We start from the raw sequence: 23,910 nt of genomic DNA on the forward strand, positions 1-23,910 counted from the left end.
TCTGTTTGAACATGTTTCGTTTTCATACAGAGAGTGCAAACTTCATTAGGAAAGCAATGGTTCGGTGGCTTGTGTATTTATATGAATATGTAAATATGGACATTTTATCATTGCTTGTATTTACAGTATAGGCAGCAGTACAATTAAGAATTTTGTCATTTATTCACAACTCTAAACTAATGGTCACAAGACGTTCATTATACACACAGATTGTTAAAAACATATATATATATATATATATATATATATATATACACACAAGAGCCACACTGTATAAAGCAGCTCAAGTAAAGGGTTTCAAGTTGGTCAAAAGTATATGAGCGCTGTGTGTAATTTGTAGACTATAGCAATACAATAAAGGGAAAACATAAAAAATGCCAAAGTCAAGGGGAGAGGAGGGGGGAAGATTTGGGGCTTTTTGGCTTTTAAAACACATTTGTTTTCCACAGACTTTAGAGTTTATGTTTTCCCTATTGTATTGCTAGTCTATAAATTAGACACAGCCCTTGTATTCTTTTGACCAACCCACAAATTGCTGTTTTACGATGATTTCTGATGGCCAAATTACCAACAATGTGGTCATAGGTTTGTGGCATCCTACAGTGACTGGTTTAAAACTTTTAGAACCCTTGCTTGTTCGCTCTTGACCATGGAGCTCAATCCCGATGGATTATGTGATGGATCTACCTGTCTCTAAGGTCTTGTCTACATTTCTAGTTGTTGATCCACCCACAAAGATGATACAGCAAAATAAATAATCAGAGAAGAGTTTTGGTTGCATTGGGTACCTGACAATGTGGTTTTCAATCAGGGAGTGCAATTTTTCTTGCACTTTGTAAGAAATGTTGTGCTGCCGTCAATATTAATATTGTTCATTTATCAATTGTTGTTATGAATGTATCCAATCCATATGGCAGCCAGATGTAACTAAATGTTACATACGTACATACCATTGTTAAATATAACATTTGCCAAATTGCTGGATTTATGCTCTGCCAAAAGCAAATTAATCCTACAGTAATATCTCCAAATTGTATTCTGATATGATGACCATAAACAGCACCAACATTTCATACAATGGCAGAGTTAAGGTCCGCAAGATAATTTATGGGAACCAAGAGAAAATGTCCATGATCCTTAATTGAGAGCTATCCAGAGAAACCCAGTCAAGTACCATCCTGAGAACATAATTGAAGAAACAAAATAACCCAGAAAGATACCGCACTACTATTATGCACTGAAATGCATCAGGATATGAAGTGTGCTGGAATCTGTGGAATAAAACTGGAAACTATAGCTATAACGGCTCTATTGGACAGGTGTAACAAATAGACCCCCTGTACTCCAATATTCAAACAAAGATTATAGGTTCAACTCACAATTTCAAACAGTTGTTTCATTCTTATTGAATCAATCACTATATTTTAAAAAGGGGTGCATACATTCCCTCTATTCATTTAAAACATATCCATAAAACAGAATAAATCACAACAATGTTGCATGGTATTACTTGTTTCATGTACTATATCACACTTAACACAACAGGAAATTTGTTATGTAAATATATATCTTGTATTGTTTAAATACAGTTTTCAAAATTATGTATGATCATAGTCAGTGAATAAACTTTTGCCCTGGTTCATACTACTGTAGCCGCATGAATATAGTATCCATATATAAATGGCCAGCTCCAAATAAAAGGAGTACAATGTGAGTTCTATGCTGGGGATCGTGATATTGAGTAGAATGTAGCTGATAAATGTGCCGTTAGTATGATTACTTTACCCGGCCGCTCCTTCACTCTACCAGCCTCGTGCTGCACCAGCAGCTGTGTTTAAGATCTTGACATACAGTGCTCACTCCTCCCGCTAGAAGGCACGCTTGATGCTGCACCAGCAGCTCAGTCCCAAAGTGCGGCTCACCGTGTCTCCACTTATAGCTGGGCGGCGATAGCAATGCCTTTTGGACAGATTGGCAATGCTCTACTAATGGCTGTAATAAGCAATCATGCTGGCCACACTGTAAGGGCTGTAGATACGTGTCCACCCTGTAGTCCTTAAGAGAATCTGAATTTATCCACTGGGATTGTAGCTCAATTAATGGATTTCATGCTTTCTGCTGACAGACTGTAGAGAGGTTTTAAATCTTATACCCCTGTCAGACTTAAGCCTAAAACTTGGGTTTTTGCACGTGAATTTGCATCAACCCGGGTCTGGCATAAATCTGAAAGGTGCGACCTGGGTTGACAGTCCACGACCCGACTCAAGTGTGAAAGGTGCGCCCCAGGGCTTTAAGACCTCGGCCACGCCTCAAACAAACTGATTGGTCGGGACAGTGGCGCTTGGAAATGAGATCAGCTCCAAGCGCCCACTGAATGCAGGAAGACCCGGGTCACTGAAAGACCCAGGTCCGCTGTGAAGGGTGATGACCAGGGAATAACCCAGGTCGTCCCCCCAAGTGTGAAAGGGGTATCACGGCTTCAACCAGTGCTTGGTGTCCCGGGTTCGAGCCGGGATTTTATATCTGAAAGTGGCACTAGTTATCCCCATTACTTACAATTGACTACATGCATTATGTGCCAATATGGTCTGCTAGAGCAAAAGTAATAGTAATGGACCTAGTGAAAGGTAGAAAATTAAATAAAATAACCCAAAGTAAATTGCAACTAAACATTAACGGTCCACTGACCAACAATGTATTAAATGTTTAAAGTTGAAGCTAAATACATATTCTGTTGTATAGCTACTGTAGCGATACGTTACGTATAACATTTTGCCCTTCCTCACTTATTACGTGCAGGGTGCTAGAATGAACACTATATAGGCCCATAGTGTGGCTCAGCCTATCTACTGTTTGGTTGGATGGTCCTGTATATCTTGCAGTTTATGGCTACCATTAGCCTCTCAGTCAGAGCCATTGCAGCATCTTATCTTAGTCCTCACTACTGAACTGAATGAGAACAAACATAAGAATGTATTACTCTGTGAATGTTGCCTTTGCTACATCATTATGCTGTGTAAATTTGCACAAACATGAATGAGGTTTGTGTGTTTTTATGCCAGGGTTGCAGGTCAGGTGGATCTCTACATTTATACTAGGGTCTGCCATACTGGGTACTAAATACACAGAATGCAGTATCAGATTCACAGTATGGCGGTTTTTGCTATATTAAAATTTCTCCTAACTTGATTGTACATATAATAATCTGTCGATCGGAGGGAAATGTATTATTTTGCTATATCTCCCAATAAGTGTTCGATCCATTCATTGTTTTAAAGGGGCATATCCAAAACATATGGTAGAAATTAGATCAGCAGGTTAAACATTTAGTTATATATGACACACTATCCTAAGTATTATTATAATGGTGACTTTTTGCATATTAGCATTTTGTTTTGAAATTTGTATATTCCAGGTCTGGTATCTGCCGCTCGTTGGAGAATACAGCCTTGTCTATCCGGGACATGGGACTGCCAACTGTTTTCAGCCAGTTTTTCCTGAGAGAAAGATAAATATTACAAATAAGTATAATGAAGGTATAATCTAGAAGTAACAAATGTTTTGGTGTCTATTACAGGTATCATAATTATTTTTCTTTTGCTTAGTTGTATCCCATTTATTATACATGTAGCACTGTTGTTACAGTGTCTTAAGATCAATTACTGAATGTTTTTTACAATGAACATCAGCTGCAATTTCACTAGCTAACTCTCCATTTACTGATAAATGTATGCAAATTTTATGTAAAACTAGTCAAATATTAAACATGTAGGAAAAGCTACTGCAATATAATAATTATAGATGGCCTCATATGTATGTAATATGCAATTATTTGTAATTGCATATTAAATAATTAGCAAAAATGTCATTAGTAAATAGATTGGATTATTAAATACATTGGAAGCCATGTATTATTATTTTATAGTGATATTGTAGTATTAATTTAACATTTATACAATTTTTAAATGTTTTCATGTTTTATTTGTATACAGTACATACATTTTAACCGTAACTTGGTTGTACTCCTCTACTAAGATCAGGAGTATAGGTGTAAATAAGAACTATTTGTACAGTACAATGTTTTTACAACATTCCCTGTTGAACACGGCTACAACGGAATATGTAGCAGGCAGGGCCACCAAGAGATTGATCAACCTTTGTATGAGAAGGGGGTATGGCCATGTCCCCTTGTGATTGCTAGGCCCTTTGAAAAAGAGGACTTGGAGGTACTCTCAAGCCGCCTGCATACTCTCAGCACCCCTGGTAGCAGCAATAAAGATCATGGTTAACCTGATCAGTATGACTTGGAAAACAATGGTTGGTGTAATTGTTAGCAGTACTGCCTCATAGCACTAAGGTTTTAACTTCACTTCCCACCTTGTAGTTTGTATATTCTTCCCATGCTTGCGTGGGTTTCCACTGGGTGCCATAATCCAAATACTGGTAGTTAAATTGGCTCACTACACAAAAACAAAAAATTAACGCTAGTGTGTACATGTGGTACTATATAAATAACTGTTAATAATTACATAATTATACTATCTGCTAAATTTATTCAAAGCCTTTGTGAGTGTTTCACATTTATATTTGTTTACAAATAAAAGTTGAATTGGTCTATGTGCCTATTTTCTTCTCTAGTGCTTTCCAATCATTTGGGTCTTGAGTAAAACTCAGGCTCTCTGTGAATGGTCTAATTACCAAGGAGGTGCACTTGGAGACTATAACCCCGACTATAGAGATGTTTCCTCCATGGGAATACTTTTATGCACATACAGTAGGGATGCCAGATGTACTGTCATTGCTGGAACCTCTCACAGCAAATTGTCGTACATAATGATTATGGATACATAGGGCCTGATTCAGAGGTGGACACACTGCCAATGTCCGACGCATTGTAGATATTTTATGGTACTGCTCATGCGTTCAAGTTGCACTGTGCATGCATCCCAATTGTGGGCCTGATTCAGAGATGTACGCTATTGCACAGCTGCTGCTACTTTGCATACAGTGGCTGTGCAATAATATGCTAATGCTGCTGGAGGCATCTAGTGTAAGAAGATGCCTTCTGCCGGCATCTCAGAACCAAAGACACAACATCTCATCACTCTGCGTGAACATCGTTCATCTGAGTAACACTCGCGTTACTCAGGATGGCCAGGATTGGATTAACAATGGGGCGGATGGAGCTTCATCTCCAGGCCACCCATGAAAATAGGTCCATAGGGATAGGATCCATTGCAATGTAGTGCTGACAGGAAAAATATTTCTTTCCCATAACTACCAACAGCCCAGCGCATTCATCCCGAGTCCCGGCCGGCTGAAGTATTGTCCTTTCACTCTGCCTAGCCCCAACCCAACAGTTGAAGCTGCGCCAACCGCGGGGCCATTTGAAGCCCAACCCACTCTCTCTGATGCCCCAACCCTCCCATCTGAGCCCCACCCACAGGCTGACCTAAGCTCCGACCGAAGCTGTCATTGGTCGTGAGGAGAAACCAGCATGCATAACCAGAGGACTTTCCCACAGGTAGGTGTCCTGTCTGGTCCCTGTGTATATACATATACATATATATTTATATAGCCATGCAAAGGTGCGGCACTCTCAGTAAATAAAACACGACAACTGTGTCTTCAAAGATCAACGTTTCAGTACATTTGGCGTACTATCTTCAGGATACAGATACATACAGTGATTTCTTACCTTAAATACTATCACCACTCGTGGACCGCGCCGGAAACGGGACCAGCCACCTGTCCGGAGTCGGCTACAAATGACGTCATCACGTCCGCACTGTCGCGGGTGTGTGACGCAGTGCGCACCCATCACCAGGCAACCAAAGCAAACAAATCCAAACAGCGCTGAAATAATTATGTAAACAAAGCGGACAGATATAAAAAATGGCATATCTACATAAAAAATATAAGGACATGCATCAAATATCTAAAGATTGAGAAGCAGCATAATTTTAGGGGATAGCATATCTAAACATGACATGTCTACATAAGGCACAGCCAAACATATATCATATATGTAAGAAAGCTTAGCAAAATATCGAAGGTATAAACCATGGCAAGGTTAAATATTAGTTAAAAACAAGAAAATGAAATAGCATCATTTAAACCTCTAGGGGAAATAACATCCAGGCGGTGAATCCACCTCGCTTTGCGTTGTAATAAAAGACGACCACGATCACCCCCCCTCTTAGGCGGTGGGATGTGGTCAATCATGCGATAGCGCAGGCTAGCGAGATTGTGCCCAAATTCAAGAAAGTGACGTGCTACGGGTTGTTCACTCGCGCCATTAGCCAGCGCTGTTCTAATATTAGAGCGATGCAGAGCCATACGCTCTTTGAATTTACGCTGGGTTTTGCCAATATATGACAACCCGCATGGGCACAAAATTTGGTAAATGACATGTGTACTGTTGCAGGTCAAATGGAACAATATCTCATATTTTTTCCCGGAATGCGGGTGATAAAAACTATTTCCCGTAATGAGATACCTGCAAGTGACACATGAACACTTAAAACAGCCTGGTTTTTGAGTTGCTAAAAAATATTTCTGAGGTTTATCGATGGAATTGTCTGCCTTAACTAGGAGGTCACGCAAGTTACTCCCCCTAGAATAACAAGACATTATTCTTACATCAGACAGGGGCAGGGCATCGTCCCTGCTAACGATCGGCCAATGTTTTTGCATAATATTATTAATGTCAGTAGATTTGGTATTGTAACGTTTGACCCAGGGTAACACATTGCTAGTCATCAATTTCTGATTCTTATTCAATAATGTGTGTCTATCCAGTGCTAAAACTCTATTTTTAGTATGTAACAGATTGGCATGATCATATCCACGAGACAAAAACTTATTGATCAACAGATCAATTTGAGTACCAGCCATATCAATATCACTGTTGATCCTCATAATTCTCAACATCTGAGAATATGGAAGGCCCAACTTAAGGCCCGGAGGATGACAACTGGACATGTGTAATAATGTGTTACGGTCAGTAGCCTTGGTAAATACAGATGTAGATAAAATATTATTCTGCTTCTGAAGTTGAACATCGAGAAAATCAATGTTATCCTGGCTCATCCTTACAGTGAACTTGACAGGGCAATTAGTATCATTATGCTGACTAATCAGACTCATGAATGATGTGTCACTGTCATTCCAGATCAGGAACACATCATCTATGAATCTTGTATAAAATAGAATATTTGAAGCCACAGACAAATTACTAAAGAATAATTCATGTTCAATGTTAAACATATAATTATTAGCATAAACCGGGGCCATAGCAGAGCCCATTGCACACCCGGTTTGCTGTAAGTAAAAACTTCCATTGAACATGAAGAAATTCCTAGTTAATACAAATTCAGCAAGTTTTACACAAAAATCGATGAAATCAACATCATACAAGGCACTTTGAAATAGTAACTGCCTCATATTAGCAAGCCCAGCATTATGAGGTATCACAGTGTAAAGGCTCGTAACATCAGCACAAATCATCCAAGCTTCTGCCGGGATTGACCCTAAATCCCTCAATTTGTTTAGAAACATCGTTGTATCTAATAGGAAATGCGGATGTGACTGTACTAATGGTTGCATAATCGAATCAATAAAGATCGAAGCAGGTTGAATCAGAGAGCCTCTGGCACTAATAATGGGACGTCCTGGAGGCGGGATAATGCCCTTGTGCACCTTAGGAAGGGTATATAGCAATGGTACAATCTGGAATTCAGGAACCAATGCTGAAAATAAAGGACCATCGATGGTACCATTGTCACGGGCCGTAATAAGAAGATCCAATAGTTCTTGTTTAAATGCCGCCGTGGGGTCACATGATAACCTGCAATATGTAGATGTATCACTTAATTGTCGCAGAATTTCAGTTATGTAGTCATTACGGTCCTGCAACACAATTGATCCGCCTTTATCCGCTGGACGGATAATTAGTTCCTTATTGCTTGATAATGTTTTAAGGGCTAATCGTTCCTGAGGAGTCAGATTAGGATGAAGAATATTAGAAGCCTTAACTGTTTCCTTAACCTCCTGGTCAAGAAGTCTCATAAAGGTTTTAATGCTGGGGTTTAATGAGGTAGGCTCAAAAGTAGAACGTTGCTGAATTTTTTTGAGCTGAGGAGGAACCATATCAGGGGTAGACAATGAGGTCGATTTAACAAAAAATTCCCTAAGTTTAAGCTGGCGATTCAGTTGGTGAGTCTCAATTTGCCATCGAAAATCGTCAAATGGTGAGTTAGGCACAAAGGAAAGTCCTTTATTCAATAAAGAATATTCTGAATTTGATAATTCATATGAGGAAAAATTAAAAATTATTTCCTCCTTAGCACGGGTGGTCTTCCACGTGCCTTGCCTTTTGTTTTGACCGCCTCTCCTTGTAAAGCCACGGGTATATCGGCAACCATGGACCGAGTGTTTTTGGCTAAAGGGACACTTTTACTGGTGTTTGGTTCTGAATCACTGGCTGTACTTGTAGTCTCAACAGGGGAATCAATATCAGTACGAGTTTTCGAATATCTCCGTCTAAAAAAAGGACGTTTAGTTAAGTTCTGGCGTCCACCACTTAGCCATTGGTACACTCTGTGCTGTTCGTAATCTAACTCAACCCTATTTAATTTCTCTCTTTTAAATTTAATTAGATCACGTCTGTATATGGCGATCTGGTTATTCATCTTATTAACCCAATCGGTGTCATGATCATTGCTCAGAATGGGCATATATTGATTTTCAAAGGATTCAATCCGCTCTTTAACTATAGTTAACTCCTTTCTGGATTGCTCAATAACTAATAGTATTAGGTCGAATGAGCATTTATTGAGGATTGCAATCCATTTTTTGCAAAACTGTGGGTCATATCGACCGATGGTGGGACAGTTATTCATTCTGAAACCTCTTGGAATCATTTTAGCACGAAAATAATCGCTCAGTGATATCCCATGGTACTGAAAGTCAATCTCTCGTTTTTTCAACTTCAGCAAATCCCTATAAATGACATCAGTAGATAAAGCTTCAGTTTGTTCAGACATGCACTCCTTTTCAAGGATATTATCAGCATCAGACTCTGAATAACTAAAGATGTCCCCAGCAGGGAACAATAAAGGGTTAAATGGCAATTCTGAATCTGTGACCACCTTTTCAGCCATGCTGCTGGAAAATCTGGTCACGATCACTCCACAAAAAATGTAAAAAAGATAAAGCAGCAGTCAAATGTAACATCCACAAACTAAAAAACAGCGGCAGTTGGTAGTCAGTTTGCAAAATTCACCACAGTGCTCATAAAAATAGAAACCAAAGGGTTCCCATACAAACAATCCAGGAAGCGGTAGTAGTAAAAGGAGATATATCAGATGGTGGGTGCCTTGACTGTAGGATCCAAACAAGGGTCCAAACAAATAGTTCAGCAAAGGTCCGGCACTCCCAATAACGTTTAGAGGTGCCCTCACAAATATAGTGATATAGCCATGCAAAGGTGCGGCACTCTCAGTAAATAAAACACGACAACTGTGTCTTCAAAGATCAACGTTTCAGTACATTTGGCGTACTATCTTCAGGATACAGATACATACAGTGATTTCTTACCTTAAATACTATCAATACTATTTTTTATATAGATATGCCATTTTTTATATCTGTCCGCTTTGTTTACATAATTATTTCAGCGCTGTTTGGATTTGTTTGCTTTGGTTGCCTGGTGATGGGTGTGCACTGCGTCACACACCCGCGACAGTGCGGACGTGATGACGTCATTTGTAGCCGACTCCGGACGGGTGGCTGGTCCCGTTTCCGGCGCGGTCCACGAGTGGTGATAGTATTTAAGGTAAGAAATCACTGTATGTATCTGTATCCTGAAGATAGTACGCCAAATGTACTGAAACGTTGATCTTTGAAGACACAGTTGTCGTGTTTTATTTACTGAGAGTGCCGCACCTTTGCATGGCTATATCACTGTATTTGTGAGGGCACCTCTAAACGTTATTGTGAGTTATTGGGAGTGCCGGACCTTTGCTGGACTATTTGTTTGGACCCTTGTTTGGATCCTACAGTCAAGGCACCCACCATCTGATATATCTCCTTTTACTACTACCGCTTCCTGGATTGTTTGTATGGGAACCCTTTGGGTTCTATTTTTATGAGCACTGTGGTGAATTTTGCAAACTGACTACCAACTGCCGCTGTTTTTTAGTTTGTGGATGTTACATTTGACTGCTGCTTTATCTTTTTTACATTTTTTGTGGAGTGATCGTGACCAGATTTTCCAGCAGCATGGCTGAAAAGGTGGTCACAGATTCAGAATTGCCATTTAACCCTTTATTGTTCCCTGCTGGGGACATCTTTAGTTATTCAGAGTCTGATGCTGATAATATCCTTGAAAAGGAGTGCATGTCTGAACAAACTGAAGCTTTATCTACTGATGTCATTTATAGGGATTTGCTGAAGTTGAAAAAACGAGAGATTGACTTTCAGTACCATGGGATATCACTGAGCGATTATTTTCGTGCTAAAATGATTCCAAGAGGTTTCAGAATGAATAACTGTCCCACCATCGGTCGATATGACCCACAGTTTTGCCAAAAATGGATTGCAATCCTCAATAAATGCTCATTCGACCTAATACTATTAGTTATTGAGCAATCCAGAAAGGAGTTAACTATAGTTAAAGAGCGGATTGAATCCTTTGAAAATCAATATATGCCCATTTTGAGCAATGATCATGACACCGATTGGGTTAATAAGATGAATAACCAGATCGCCATATACAGACGTGATCTAATTAAATTTAAAAGAGAGAAATTAAATAGGGTTGAGTTAGATTACGAACAGCACAGAGTGTACCAATGGCTAAGTGGTGGACGCCAGAACTTAACTAAACGTCCTTTTTTTAGACGGAGATATTCGAAAACTCGTACTGATATTGATTCCCCTGTCGAGACTACAAGTACAGCCAGTGATTCAGAACCAAACACCAGTAAAAGTGTCCCTTTAGCCAAAAACACTCGGTCCATGGTTGCCGATATACCCGTGGCTTTACAAGGAGAGGCGGTCAAAACAAAAGGCAAGGCACGTGGAAGACCACCCGTGCTAAGGAGGAAATAATTTTTTATTTTTCCTCATATGAATTATCAAATTCAGAATATTCTTTATTGAATAAAGGACTTTCCTTTGTGCCTAACTCACCATTTGACGATTTTCGATGGCAAATTGAGACTCACCAACTGAATCGCCAGCTTAAACTTAGGGAATTTTTTGCTAAATCGACCTCATTGTCTACCCCTGATATGGTTCCTCCTCAGCTCAAAAAAATTCAGCAACGTTCTACTTTTGAGCCTACCTCATTAAACCCCAGCATTAAAACCTTTATGAGACTTCTTGACCAGGAGGTTAAGGAAACAGTTAAGGCTTCTAATATTCTTCATCCTAATCTGACTCCTCAGGAACGATTAGCCCTTAAAACATTATCAAGCAATAAGGAACTAATTATCCGTCCAGCGGATAAAGGCGGATCAATTGTGTTGCAGGACCGTAATGACTACATAACTGAAATTCTGCGACAATTAAGTGATACATCTACATATTGCAGGTTATCATGTGACCCCACGGCAGCATTTAAACAAGAACTATTGGATCTTCTTATTACGGCCCGTGACAATGGTACCATCGATGGTCCTTTATTTTCAGCATTGGTTCCTGAATTCCAGATTGTACCATTGCTATATACCCTTCCTAAGGTGCACAAGGGCATTATCCCGCCTCCAGGACGTCCCATTATTAGTGCCAGAGGCTCTCTGATTCAACCTGCTTCGATCTTTATTGATTCGATTATGCAACCATTAGTACAGTCACATCCGCATTTCCTATTAGATACAACGATGTTTCTAAACAAATTGAGGGATTTAGGGTCAATCCCGGCAGAAGCTTGGATGATTTGTGCTGATGTTACGAGCCTTTACACTGTGATACCTCATAATGCTGGGCTTGCTAATATGAGGCAGTTACTATTTCAAAGTGCCTTGTATGATGTTGATTTCATCGATTTTTGTGTAAAACTTGCTGAATTTGTATTAACTAGGAATTTCTTCATGTTCAATGGAAGTTTTTACTTACAGCAAACCGGGTGCGCAATGGGCTCTGCTATGGCCTCGGTTTATGCTAATAATTATATGTTTAACATTGAACATGAATTATTCTTTAGTAATTTGTCTGTGGCTTCAAATATTCTATTTTATACAAGATTCATAGATGATGTGTTCCTGATCTGGAATGACAGTGACACATCATTCATGAGTCTGATTAGTCAGCATAATGATACTAATTGCCCTGTCAAGTTCACTGTAAGGATGAGCCAGGATAACATTGATTTTCTCGATGTTCAACTTCAGAAGCAGAATAATATTTTGTCTACATCTGTATTTACCAAGGCTACTGACCGTAACACATTATTACACATGTCCAGTTGTCATCCTCCGGGCCTTAAGTTGGGCCTTCCATATGCTCAGATGTTGAGAATTATGAGGATCAACAGTGATATTGATATGGCTGGTACTCAAATTGATCTGTTGATCAATAAGTTTTTGTCTCGTGGATATGATCATGCCAATCTGTTACATACTAAAAATAGAGTTTTAGCACTGGATAGACACACATTATTGAATAAGAATCAGAAATTGATGACTAGCAATGTGTTACCCTGGGTCAAACGTTACAATACCAAATCTACTGACATTAATAATATTATGCAAAAACATTGGCCGATCGTTAGCAGGGACGATGCCCTGCCCCTGTCTGATGTAAGAATAATGTCTTGTTATTCTAGGGGGAGTAACTTGCGTGACCTCCTAGTTAAGGCAGACAATTCCATCGATAAACCTCAGAAATATTTTTTAGCAACTCAAAAACCAGGCTGTTTTAAGTGTTCATGTGTCACTTGCAGGTATCTCATTACGGGAAATAGTTTTTATCACCCGCATTCCGGGAAAAAATATGAGATATTGTTCCATTTGACCTGCAACAGTACACATGTCATTTACCAAATTTTGTGCCCATGCGGGTTGTCATATATTGGCAAAACCCAGCGTAAATTCAAAGAGCGTATGGCTCTGCATCGCTCTAATATTAGAACAGCGCTGGCTAATGGCGCGAGTGAACAACCCGTAGCACGTCACTTTCTTGAATTTGGGCACAATCTCGCTAGCCTGCGCTATCGCATGATTGACCACATCCCACCGCCTAAGAGGGGGGGGGTGATCGTGGTCATCTTTTATTACAACGCGAAGCGAGGTGGATTCACCGCCTGGATGTTATTTCCCCTAGAGGTTTAAATGATGCTATTTCATTTTCTTGTTTTTAACTAATATTTAACCTTGCCATGGTTTATACCTTCGATATTTTGCTAAGCTTTCTTACATATATGATATATGTTTGGCTGTGCCTTATGTAGACATGTCATGTTTAGATATGCTATCCCCTAAAATTATGCTGCTTCTCAATCTTTAGATATTTGATGCATGTCTTTATATTTTTTATGTAGATATGCCATTTTTTATATCTGTCCGCTTTGTTTACATCATTATTTCAGCGCTGTTTGGATTTGTTTGCTTTGGTTGCCTGGTGATGGGTGCGCACTGCGTCACACACCCGCGACAGTGCGGACGTGATGACGTCATTTGTAGCCGACTCCGGACGGGTGGCTGGTCCCGTTTCCGGCGCGGTCCACGAGTGGTGATAGTATTTAAGGTAAGAAATCACTGTATGTATCTGTATCCTGAAGATAGTACGCCAAATGTACTGAAACGTTGATCTTTGAAGACACAGTTGTCGTGTTTTATTTACTGAGAGTGCCGCACCTTTGCATGGCTATATCACTATATTTGTGAGGGCACCTCTAAACGTTATTATGAGTTATTGGGAGTGCCGGACCTTTGCTGGACTACATATATATTTATATATAGTGTGTGTGTGTATATATATATATATATATATATAATGTGTTTCAATGTAAGAATGGAAGGCACTCACTAGACCTCATATAAATCAGTACATTAGCCATCTTTGTCAAGACTCCATAGGTGCAGCACGACAACAAAGACCCACCATATCAGGCACAGATTACATCACTATAGCCCCATATTTGTACCTATGAAGAAGTATTCGAAAAATATTTAAAAGAAAGAAATAGTATTCAAAAATATAGCGCCAAAGTGTGTACCAGCATAGAATGCATAGCAGTAGAAAGGTTTAATTTCTCCCTTTTTATTAGTATAAAAGTCTGCAAATAGGCTATCATACATGTTAATGTATGCATAATACCATTAGTTACTAAAGGTCGCTATAGATCAAACAACAAGTCACAATAGACAAAACTTACATAAATGTCTGCACCTTGTAACACAAGGCTGCGCTTGCTCACTCCAACTACGTGCACTAGACAAAACTCAACCCAAGATGGTTACCACACATACATCCGTCATCTGCATCACACAGCGAAATGCAGATCGGGCATGCGCACAATAAAACGGAGGTTGTGACATCACTTCTGGTATGTGTTTCACGATGGAACGCAATTTGTCTGGCTCTATTTTTGACTACATCTTCATGGGTATAAATATGGGACACGGGGAGATAGTGATGTAATCTCTGCCTGATATGCTGTATATTTGTTGTCATACTGCACCTATAGAGTCTCGACAAAGGTTCTTCAAGGACAGAAATGTTGATGACCAGAGATGGTAGGGATTGGTTCTAATACATGCTGACGTACTGATTTATTTCAGGTCTGGTGAGGGCCTTCCATCCTCATTTTGGAACTATTAGTAAATGTATGGGTTATCTTTGAATACACCTTGGAGGTGCACCCCAGCGTTTGTGCCGGAACTGAGAAGGGAGTGCAGAACTTTTGGAAAGATAAATAGATAGGAAAAACATTATATTGATGGATAGACTAGGCTACACCTCATGAGGGGTGTGGTCACTCGAAACGGGGCTGTGTCTGCTCAATATTCCCCTTTTTCTCGTCACTCTGGGGGCATGTTCAAAACTCTTGGAGCTGGTGGGCTGCTCCACGTCACTGATTGCCTGGGGTCTGCCTCACTGCAGAGTGCTGTGACTCACTCAGCAGCGCAGCTAATGGTGTCAGCAGTAAGGTTGTAGGGGGTACCACGTAACGGCTGCTTATTTCTTAATGGTACGCCATACCACCTTACTTGCACCACTAAATACTGTGACACACATGAGAATTGACCATAGTATATGTGCTGGAGTTTGAATGGATGCGGGAAATTATAAGAGCCATTTTTCTTGTGAATGAGATCGCAGGTACAGTATGTGACACCCCCCCGAAATGGTGGCGGCACTCCTGTTATTTACCTCCACTCCCTATTACCTCCCCCAAACACTCCCCAACTGTTAATCACAATGCGAGTAAAACGTCACTGCAAGCGACTATGGTAATATACCATGGCTCGACAAATCCCAGGGGCCAGGTCGCCATGGATACCAGATTTTGCTGCCTGGCTACCAGATTTTGCAGTGAGGGAGGAAGCAGCTTCTCATCAGCTCTGGCGGAGATTCGTGCCTATAGTATTGCGGTGTTCATATCATGCTGTGCCTGTGTCCATCCCGGCCTGCGCTGACGACTCCTCTCCATCATGGCCTGCTCTGATCCCTGCTCTGTCCTAATCTACACTGATCCTCCTGTACATCCTGGCTGTCTACTGTCTCCTATCTCTGGCTACATAGAGCTCTCCAGTAGTAGGGTCTATGCGTGGACAGGCATTGCGGAGCAGCTTCAGAGGGATAGTGGTGTGACCATGAGGGGACGGGGGTTTTGTTGTACTTTCTGGCACCATTATTTTATGTGAAATGTGGTCCGTTATTACTGGAGAGTGGGGGGTGGAGCAGGGGAGCTGTGCAGAGCAGTGTTACTATATCCATTGAACTGTGACCATTTTGTGGACTAGTATAGTGTGTATAACAGTTGCATAACACACAGATCTGTGCTCATTACTCACTCCTGTAATTTTTTTGGGGGGGCGGTGGTCTGGCTCCTACAATTTCATCCTGGCTCCTAGATTTTAGAAAAATTTGTCAAGCCCTGTAATATAAAGTGATGCGAGTTAGATGCATACACAGTTTATTGACAATCTCTCAATGATAAAATATTGGCATTGCTTACAACTCTGAATCAGACCCATAGCTCCAGTATAAAGGGGTTGAAGGTAGGCGCTAGCTATGCCCTCCATGGAAATAGCCACGTCTGTGGCACAGGACACACCCCCTAAGTAGATCATACCCACACCATACTGGTCACGCCCCACGACACTAATCACACCGCCACAGTGCTAGTCACACCCCATGCAGCGGCACCCCATAGGCCCTTCAGCTCCAGGCCCATGTGGACATTAATCTGGCACTGAGGATGGCTGGTGTTTGCACGCTGCCGGGCTAGTGAAGCTGTGTTGAAAGACGCAGACACCAGCCTCAGCACGCCTCGATAATGGGGCATTTACGAAAATGCTGTCTGTCGCCACCCAGTCCACACCCCCAAATAGCTGTAGCATGTCAATCATCCTGCAGCTTGGGGGCACTGCGTTCGAATCGCAAAACAAGATCTGCACATGCGCAGTACGGCATCTGCGCAAGCACACATCTCACTCCATCGGAGATGTACAGAGTCGCAGTTGTGACTTCAGGGGCGCACACACAAAAGGCCTGATTCTGATTTGGGAATAAAGTAAGAAAGAGGAAGTAACTGTAACTGTGCACCTGGACAAACCATGTTGAAATGCAATTGGGGCAAATACATAAATGTTTTTGCATGCAGGGTAAATACCGGCTGCTTCTGCATGTAGCACAAAAATGCTGGGCAACTTTATTATTACACTGCAATTTAGATTTGAGCTACGACACACCCTTCTCAAATCTAAATCTCTCTGCCCACCTGCACTGCAACATGGTTTTGTCAAGGTGCACAGTTACAGATGTCTACACATCTAGTCTCCATGCACTACATGTCGCGCCACACATAACGTGGGTGCCTTGGTAGCGCCCAGTGTCTTTCGTGCGACTTTTTACATTCAAATATGATATGCAGCATGCCTATGTTCTCTGTGCGTCTGACGGTGTTTCTGCATGTGAAATGCTAAGTTACAGTGTCAGCGACTGTAACACTAACGTAACACTAACGTGTATCTGCATTTCACATGCAGATACACCCGCACGGCATGGCGCGATTAGAAGGGCTGTTTAACGCGCAAAGGAGGATAGATGTATGAGTACACATCTGTACTTGCTGTCTTACTTTATTCCCAAATCAGAATCAGGCCCAAAGTGTATTGAAAATGTATTAGGCATTCCTGAGCGGTGACAGGGAGGAGGCTGTAGAGTGAAGGGGTGGGACCTTTTTTTGCTGGTTTTGGTTCTAAGTCGTCATCCGGTTTTGGTTTTGTTAAAACGCTGTGAATGGTTTTGTTTTTTTTTCCCAAAAAATGTACAAAAAACTAAAATCCACAGGGCTTATATATGCACGTCAACAAAGCGCACTAGGGTAAAGTGCACTAAACAGTACAAACAATAGAATTTATTTTTGGGATTTTTTGATGTCGCAGCTCTATTCAAACTGCGTGGAGCCACAGGGCTTATATATGCAAGTGAACAAAGCGCACTAGGGTAAGGCACCAAACAATACAAACAATAGAATTCAATTTAAATGTTTTTAGTTTTTGATGTCGCAGCTCTATTCAAACTCTGTGGAGCCACAGGTCTTATATATGCACGTGAACAATACACACTAGGGTAAAGCGCACCAAAGAGTACAAACAATAGAATTTAATCTATTTATTTTATTTTTTGATGTCGCAGCTCTATTCAAACTGCGTGGAGCCACAGGGCTTATATATGCACGTGAACAAAGCGCACTAGGGTAAAGCACACCAAACAGTACAAACAATAGAAGAATTAAATTTTTTTTATGTCACAGCTCTATTGAAACTATATGGAGCCACAGGGTTTATATATGCACGTGCACAAAGAACATTATGGTAAAGCGCACCAAACATTACAAACAAAACAGTTTAATTAATTTTTTTTATTTTCTGATGTTGCAGCTCTATTCAAACTGCGTGGAGCCACAGGGCTTATATATGCACGTGAACAAAGCGCAGCAAACAGTACAAACAATAGAATTATTTAATTTTTTTTTGCTGTCGCAGCTTTATTCAAACTGTATGGAGCCACAGGGCTTATATATGCACGTGCACTAGGGTAAAATTCACCAAACTGAACAAACAATAGAATTTAATTAATTTTTTTGATTTTGATTTGTGATGTTGCAGCTCAATTCAAACTGTGTGGAGCCACAAGGTTTATATATGCATGTGAACAAAGAGCACTAGGGTAAAGGGCACCAAACAATAAAAGCAATAGAATGTAACTATATATTTTTTTATTTTTTGATGTCGCAGCTCAATTCAAACTGCGTGGATTCACACAGCTTATATATGCACGTGAACAAAGCGCACAACGGTAAAGCGCACAGACAGTCTAAACAATAGAATTTAATTATCTATTTTTTATTTTGATTTTTTGATGTCACAGCTCAATTCAAACTTCGTGGAGTCACAGGGCTCATATATGCATGTTAACGTGAACGTCTTTACTGATGGACACAGCACAGCCTATATACAGCAGAGTACAGCACAGCAATCAGCAGCATGTACCCCCTATACACATTGACTAAGAGCAGCACAGCCACTTGTGATTCTGGACACAGCACAGCCTATACAGCAGAGTACAGCACAGCATACAGAAGCGTGCCTGACAATGAAATGGCGCCGCTCACCGAGGGATGCCCACTTATCGGCTTTGGACATTCCCCATCCCTACTGGGGATCCCCCAGCACACGGACCCCTGCAGCCTACTCACCCTTCTCCCCCCTCTCTTCATATTCTCCTTCATTATACAGTACTGCATTTTTCTTCCTTCTCCCCAATCACATTTATAATTCTTGCAATTGGCTAATCCTTAGATCACTGTGACTCTTAATAAAGGATTTTGCATGTATTATAGTTTTTTCCTGGCGTTTATATCATTGCTGATGGAAGCATAGTGAACATATTCACCCTTAGAATCAGCATATAAGTTTAGATCACACATGAGAGTGGATACATAGGGGTAGATTAACTAAAGTGAGAGTTTTTAGAAGTGAGTTTTAAAAGTGATGTTGCCCATAGCAACCAATCAGATTCTAGCTATTGTCTTCTAGAAAGTGCTAGTTAAATGTTAAGTAGAAACTGATTGGTTGCTATGGGCAACATCACTACTAAAACTCACTTCTAAAAACTCTCACTTTAGTAAATTTTCCCCCTAGTCTAAATAGTATCACAAATTTGACTCCTACAGGCGCAGACCTTTGTTGTTATTGTGTTATTTAAGGGAGGTGGGGACCTCACTTTTTGGATCTGATGCCGTCCCTGCAGTGAGTTACCAACTATCTATAAGCAAGTACTAATTAGCCTGTTCCGAGGCTGAAGACCCAAAATGGGCCTAATGGATGGAGCTCGGCCTCACTCTCCACCCATAACCCCAGAAACCCTTAACCGGCTTTTACTAAGCCCAAACATCTATCAAGTCTGTTTTGCCATCACAGGCATTTTCCTGAGCTTTTAATACATATAGGTCAGAATTCTGGGACACATATATCCCCCGTGCATGATCTTACCAGTTGTTTTGTTAAATAAATAAATAAATATATATATATATATATATATATATATATATATATATATAAATAATGCATATATCGGGCTCAACAAATTTTTGTAAAATCTAGGAGCCATCTAAAAAGTTTAGGAGCCAGACCATCGTCCATTACCAAAATATATGAAAGCTTGTATAGATCACAACACATGTCCTTTCAGTGCCCCTCCACCTCCCCACATACCATCAAATCACCACACATGCCTCTTTAATGGTCATCAGATTCTGCAACATGCCCATACCAGCCCCTGTACTAGTGCCCCCAGTAGTAAGCCCCCTGTAATAGTGCCCCCAGTAGTAAGCCCCCTGTAATAGTGCCCCCAGTAGTAAGCCCCCTGTAATAGAGCCCCCAGTAGTAAGCCCCCTGTAATAGTGCCCCCAGTAGTTAGCCCATGTAATAGTGCCCCCAGTAGTAAGCCCCCTGTAACAGAGCCCCCAGTAGTAAGTCCCCTGTAATAGAGCCCCCAGTAGTAAGCCCCCTGTAATAGAGCCCCCAGTAATAAAGCCCCCTGTAATAGAGCCGCGCGAACACACACACAAAAAAATAAATACTTACCTACGCCCTGATTCTGCGTCCGCTGCCGCCCTTCGCTCTTCGGAACTATGAGAGAGACCGTCATGACGTCTCTCCCATAGTGCCTGTGGGGAGAGCCGGACGCTGGAGCTCAGGAGTGAGCTCCGGCTGCCGCTGCGGGGAGCCGGGCGCCTGCTGGTAAAATTTTAGCAGGCGCCCGGCAAATGGAGCCTCCCTGCGGCGGCGGGGGGCTTGGAAAACTCGGTCGACCGGGATTTGTCGAGCACTGGCATATATATATATATATAAAATAAGTGAGAAAGTGTGTGTGTGTGTGTGTCTGTTTGTCCTTTATGTAACTAGCCCCACCAAATTTGGCATGGTGGTGTAGTTTGACCAAGATTAGGTTTTTGGCTATGTTTGAAGCTTGTCAGGGTCATGGACGTCTACATGGAGCCCACCAAGGAGGCCGTGGAGTCTCTGATTTGAAATTTTTGTTAAAACAAGTTCACTCAGGATTTCCTCCTGTGCCTAAAACCGCACTGATCTGACGGCACAGACTGATATGTACCAGTGGGGGCAGACAGAGCTCCAACGGAAGACCAGTGAGTCGGAGTAACAACTGTCACACCGCACCTGCACTGATGGGTACTAATTACCTCATGGTCTGCAATGTAAGCAATGAAGGTGCAGATGTACTTCAAGGTCCATTTTTCAACCTGGGTTGTCAACCTTACCTTCGATCTTGCCAAAATATACTTAGTTGTGTTGCTCTGTAGGAGGCAAGTTAAATAAGAAGGGTTGTCCACCATTAAGGGCCTAATTCAGAGTTGTACAGTACATTGCAACTGCAATTTTTTAAATAGCTGCTCTGCAAAAATATGCAAATGTCGCAGCCTCCGGGAGATATATTTGGACACCCACCTGTGGCTTTGCAATCAGAGGATCTGCACAAAAATGTGCAGCATCTGTGTAAAATTACGAAACATCGGTTCCAGACCAGTCGAATAAGTAACGGAACTAAGACGCTGGCACCAGTGAAGCTGCGTACAAAGACGTGGTCCCTGGATCCAACACGCCTATAAAATGGTGGCAACACAACCCTGTTTTTCTAACCACCCCTCCGTTACCACCCACAAATGACCCATAACTGTCAATCACTCTATGACTAAATCCTGTCTGCGAGCAAAATTGTAGAGGCTCCGGGATGCCTGCGTCGTGCGACTTAGATGCATGAGCTGTACTAAAAACATCGGCCAACTGCAGAAATATCGGCATAGCATACTCTGTATCGGGCCGTACGTCTGTTAAAAAATACTAGAAATATATAGACACTCCCATATGGAGCTTTATCTAAGACTCTCTGACAGAGCCCCATATGGGAGCGAAACGTGTTAGAGATTGGCATTTACAGGTGGTTATATTTACAACTGAATGTATATACCAGGCGTTGGGAGGAAGTTGTGACTCCCACAAACTGCTACCCGCAAGATCCCGGTCACGTACCATGACTGGTATAATCTACAGCACTGGCCGGATGAAAAAGCAGCACTGTATGGCGAGATCCAAGCTTTTATACAGTTGACATATAGTGCACATTTGGAACTCTAACCTGCCCACTGCGATCAGTCTCATACTGCTGACATCAGGGAAAACCTTAACACAGTCGTCAGCCACTGACTCCTGCAGGTGAGAGTGGACTTGCTGGACAATTGCAGCTTTTGGAGCAGGACAGTGTAAAGCTGGCCACACATCTAAAGATTATCTGTCCAACCAGCCAACTAGTTGATTGGTTGGAATGAAAATCTGGTAAGGTATGAAAGTAAATGACAATCAGCAATTTGCACCCAAACGCCGGAAAATGGACAAAAAAGTTGTTTGAACAAATAGTTTAGATCAAACATTTAACAAACTTGTCTGACGCCATTTTCATCTGTTTTCTGGCATTTAGGAGCAAATTGCTGATCATCAGTTACTCCCATACATTACCAGATTTTCATTCCAACTAATCAACAAGTTGGCTGGTTGGATGTAAGTTGGTCTAGTGTGTGGCCAGCTTAAGTCTCAATTGCCATCTATTTGAGATGTAATCATTACAGGCGGTTCAGTAAGGATCCTGCCAACTAATAAGTCCATTATTATTATCAAATTAACTTTCTATCATATCAGGGCTTTTGTGGTGAATCACATGATGGAAAAATATATTGTGGAGTTTTAAAGAGGAATCCAGATTTTTGCATACACAGTTTTTATATGTGTAAGACTTGAAAATCCTCTATTTTTATTCTCTACATAGTGTATGTTTACATTGAATGACTGTTGATAGATAATATGTCATTTTATTTGTATTGTGATGATGTTTATTATTATTATTCAGCCAAGGCAAATATTCAAAAATATTACAAAGTATTTATTTTACATGAGCGCAGCACCTGTAATACATAAATAAATACTAGAAACCTATATCAAAAAAAGGTCAACTACAATAAAACTGTTGAGAATTTGAATTTGTTTTCACTGTTTCATAGTTACTCCTCACATACAGAAGCACCATCATACCTCCATGTTAAATGTTTGGGCATTTTTTCTACAATTAGTATTTGGACTCCTGTTATTTTTACAATATTTGTTCCTAACCACCTAAGCATTGTTACTATTAATATTATAATTTATAGTTCTTTGGATATATGGCGTCTTGCAGCCATATTCATACAACTATGTGCTTTATTGTTTAATTAATGCTCCTTCATAGAGTCTCATCCAGCCTCAGTGTCTGTTTACAGTCACCTAAAATTCAGTCTCAACATGTTCCTAGCCACTCTGCCTGCCGTGCCCCTGTGTTATGTTCCTACTACTCTATGCTCCCGTCATGACAGTACTAGCCTGTACTTAAGTAGTGTTGCTGTGTTCTACAACTCATTTTGCTGTGAGTCTCAATAAAAAAGTAAAGCTGGGTACACATTAAACAGATTAGAGGAACAATACACAATTATAATTTTTTTGTGACTGCTAAAACAATACTATGGACATCCAATTTCCTGTATACATATTTTACAAATACCATTCCTATCTAAATGATGTATTTGAGTTGACGTTTTTAAATGCACTTTGTCACACCGATCATGTACGCACTGCATATGTGGCACAATATCAGCTCGGGACCAACGAATGTTGTGCAGCACTTCTAATGTTGGGAACAGATCTGGTTTGTGAATAACAATCATCAACAAGCGATTGTTTGCTACTGCGCATGTGCAAACACCGCACTGCGCACGCACAGCGATTGCAATGCGATTAGGTTCGTACAGAGGAACCATTCACAAAGTTAGTGACAGGTAATCAGTGTCTGTGGGAGGTAACTGGGGGTGGTTAGAAGAACGCAGGTGTGTCTGACCCGTTTAAATGCCATTTCATGGGCGTGCATAAATTAGTCATTGCATTCTCCTGTGCAGCATGAAATCTCTCTACATGTCAGGGGAGCTGCAGTGTTTGCGGCTGGTCAGACTTGCCTTACATGCTGCGTGACTGCTGTGTGTCGATGGTACCAATGTTTATGCTGCTGCATGTCGTCAGACAGTGGTAAATGTAATTAGAGACCAACAAAGGATTATTGCTCTATACATGC

At 40.9% G+C, this 23,910-nt stretch overlaps 1 protein-coding gene across 6 annotated transcripts in view; it reads right to left on the reverse strand.

Annotated features, from left to right (window-relative positions):
* Nucleotides 1-219: 219 nt before the first annotated feature.
* Nucleotides 220-23,910, reverse strand: part of LOC148529274 (acylphosphatase-2-like) — a 58,256-nt gene continuing 34,565 nt past the window's right edge. Inside the window, exons 2-4 of one of the 6 annotated variants that reach the window (XR_015877781.1) lie at nt 16,026-16,108; nt 4,378-4,460; nt 3,413-3,497 (exon numbers count right to left, since the gene is read on the reverse strand). Coding sequence is in view for 1 of the 6 variants with exons in the window: in XM_088468408.1 (XP_088324534.1) it covers nt 3,383-3,497 (115 nt within the window). In the remaining 5 variants the exon portion in view is untranslated. Of the gene's footprint in view, nt 3,498-4,377; nt 4,461-5,698; nt 5,825-16,025; nt 16,109-23,910 lie in introns of those variants that run through there. The other 5 variants (XR_015877782.1, XR_015877783.1, XR_015877785.1 and 2 more) reach the window with 5 other exon arrangements.

Source organism: Taudactylus pleione, unplaced genomic scaffold (assembly GCF_031769625.1).
Source record: "Taudactylus pleione unplaced genomic scaffold, aTauple2 ptg000085l, whole genome shotgun sequence".
Taxonomy (NCBI): domain Eukaryota; kingdom Metazoa; phylum Chordata; class Amphibia; order Anura; family Myobatrachidae; genus Taudactylus; species Taudactylus pleione.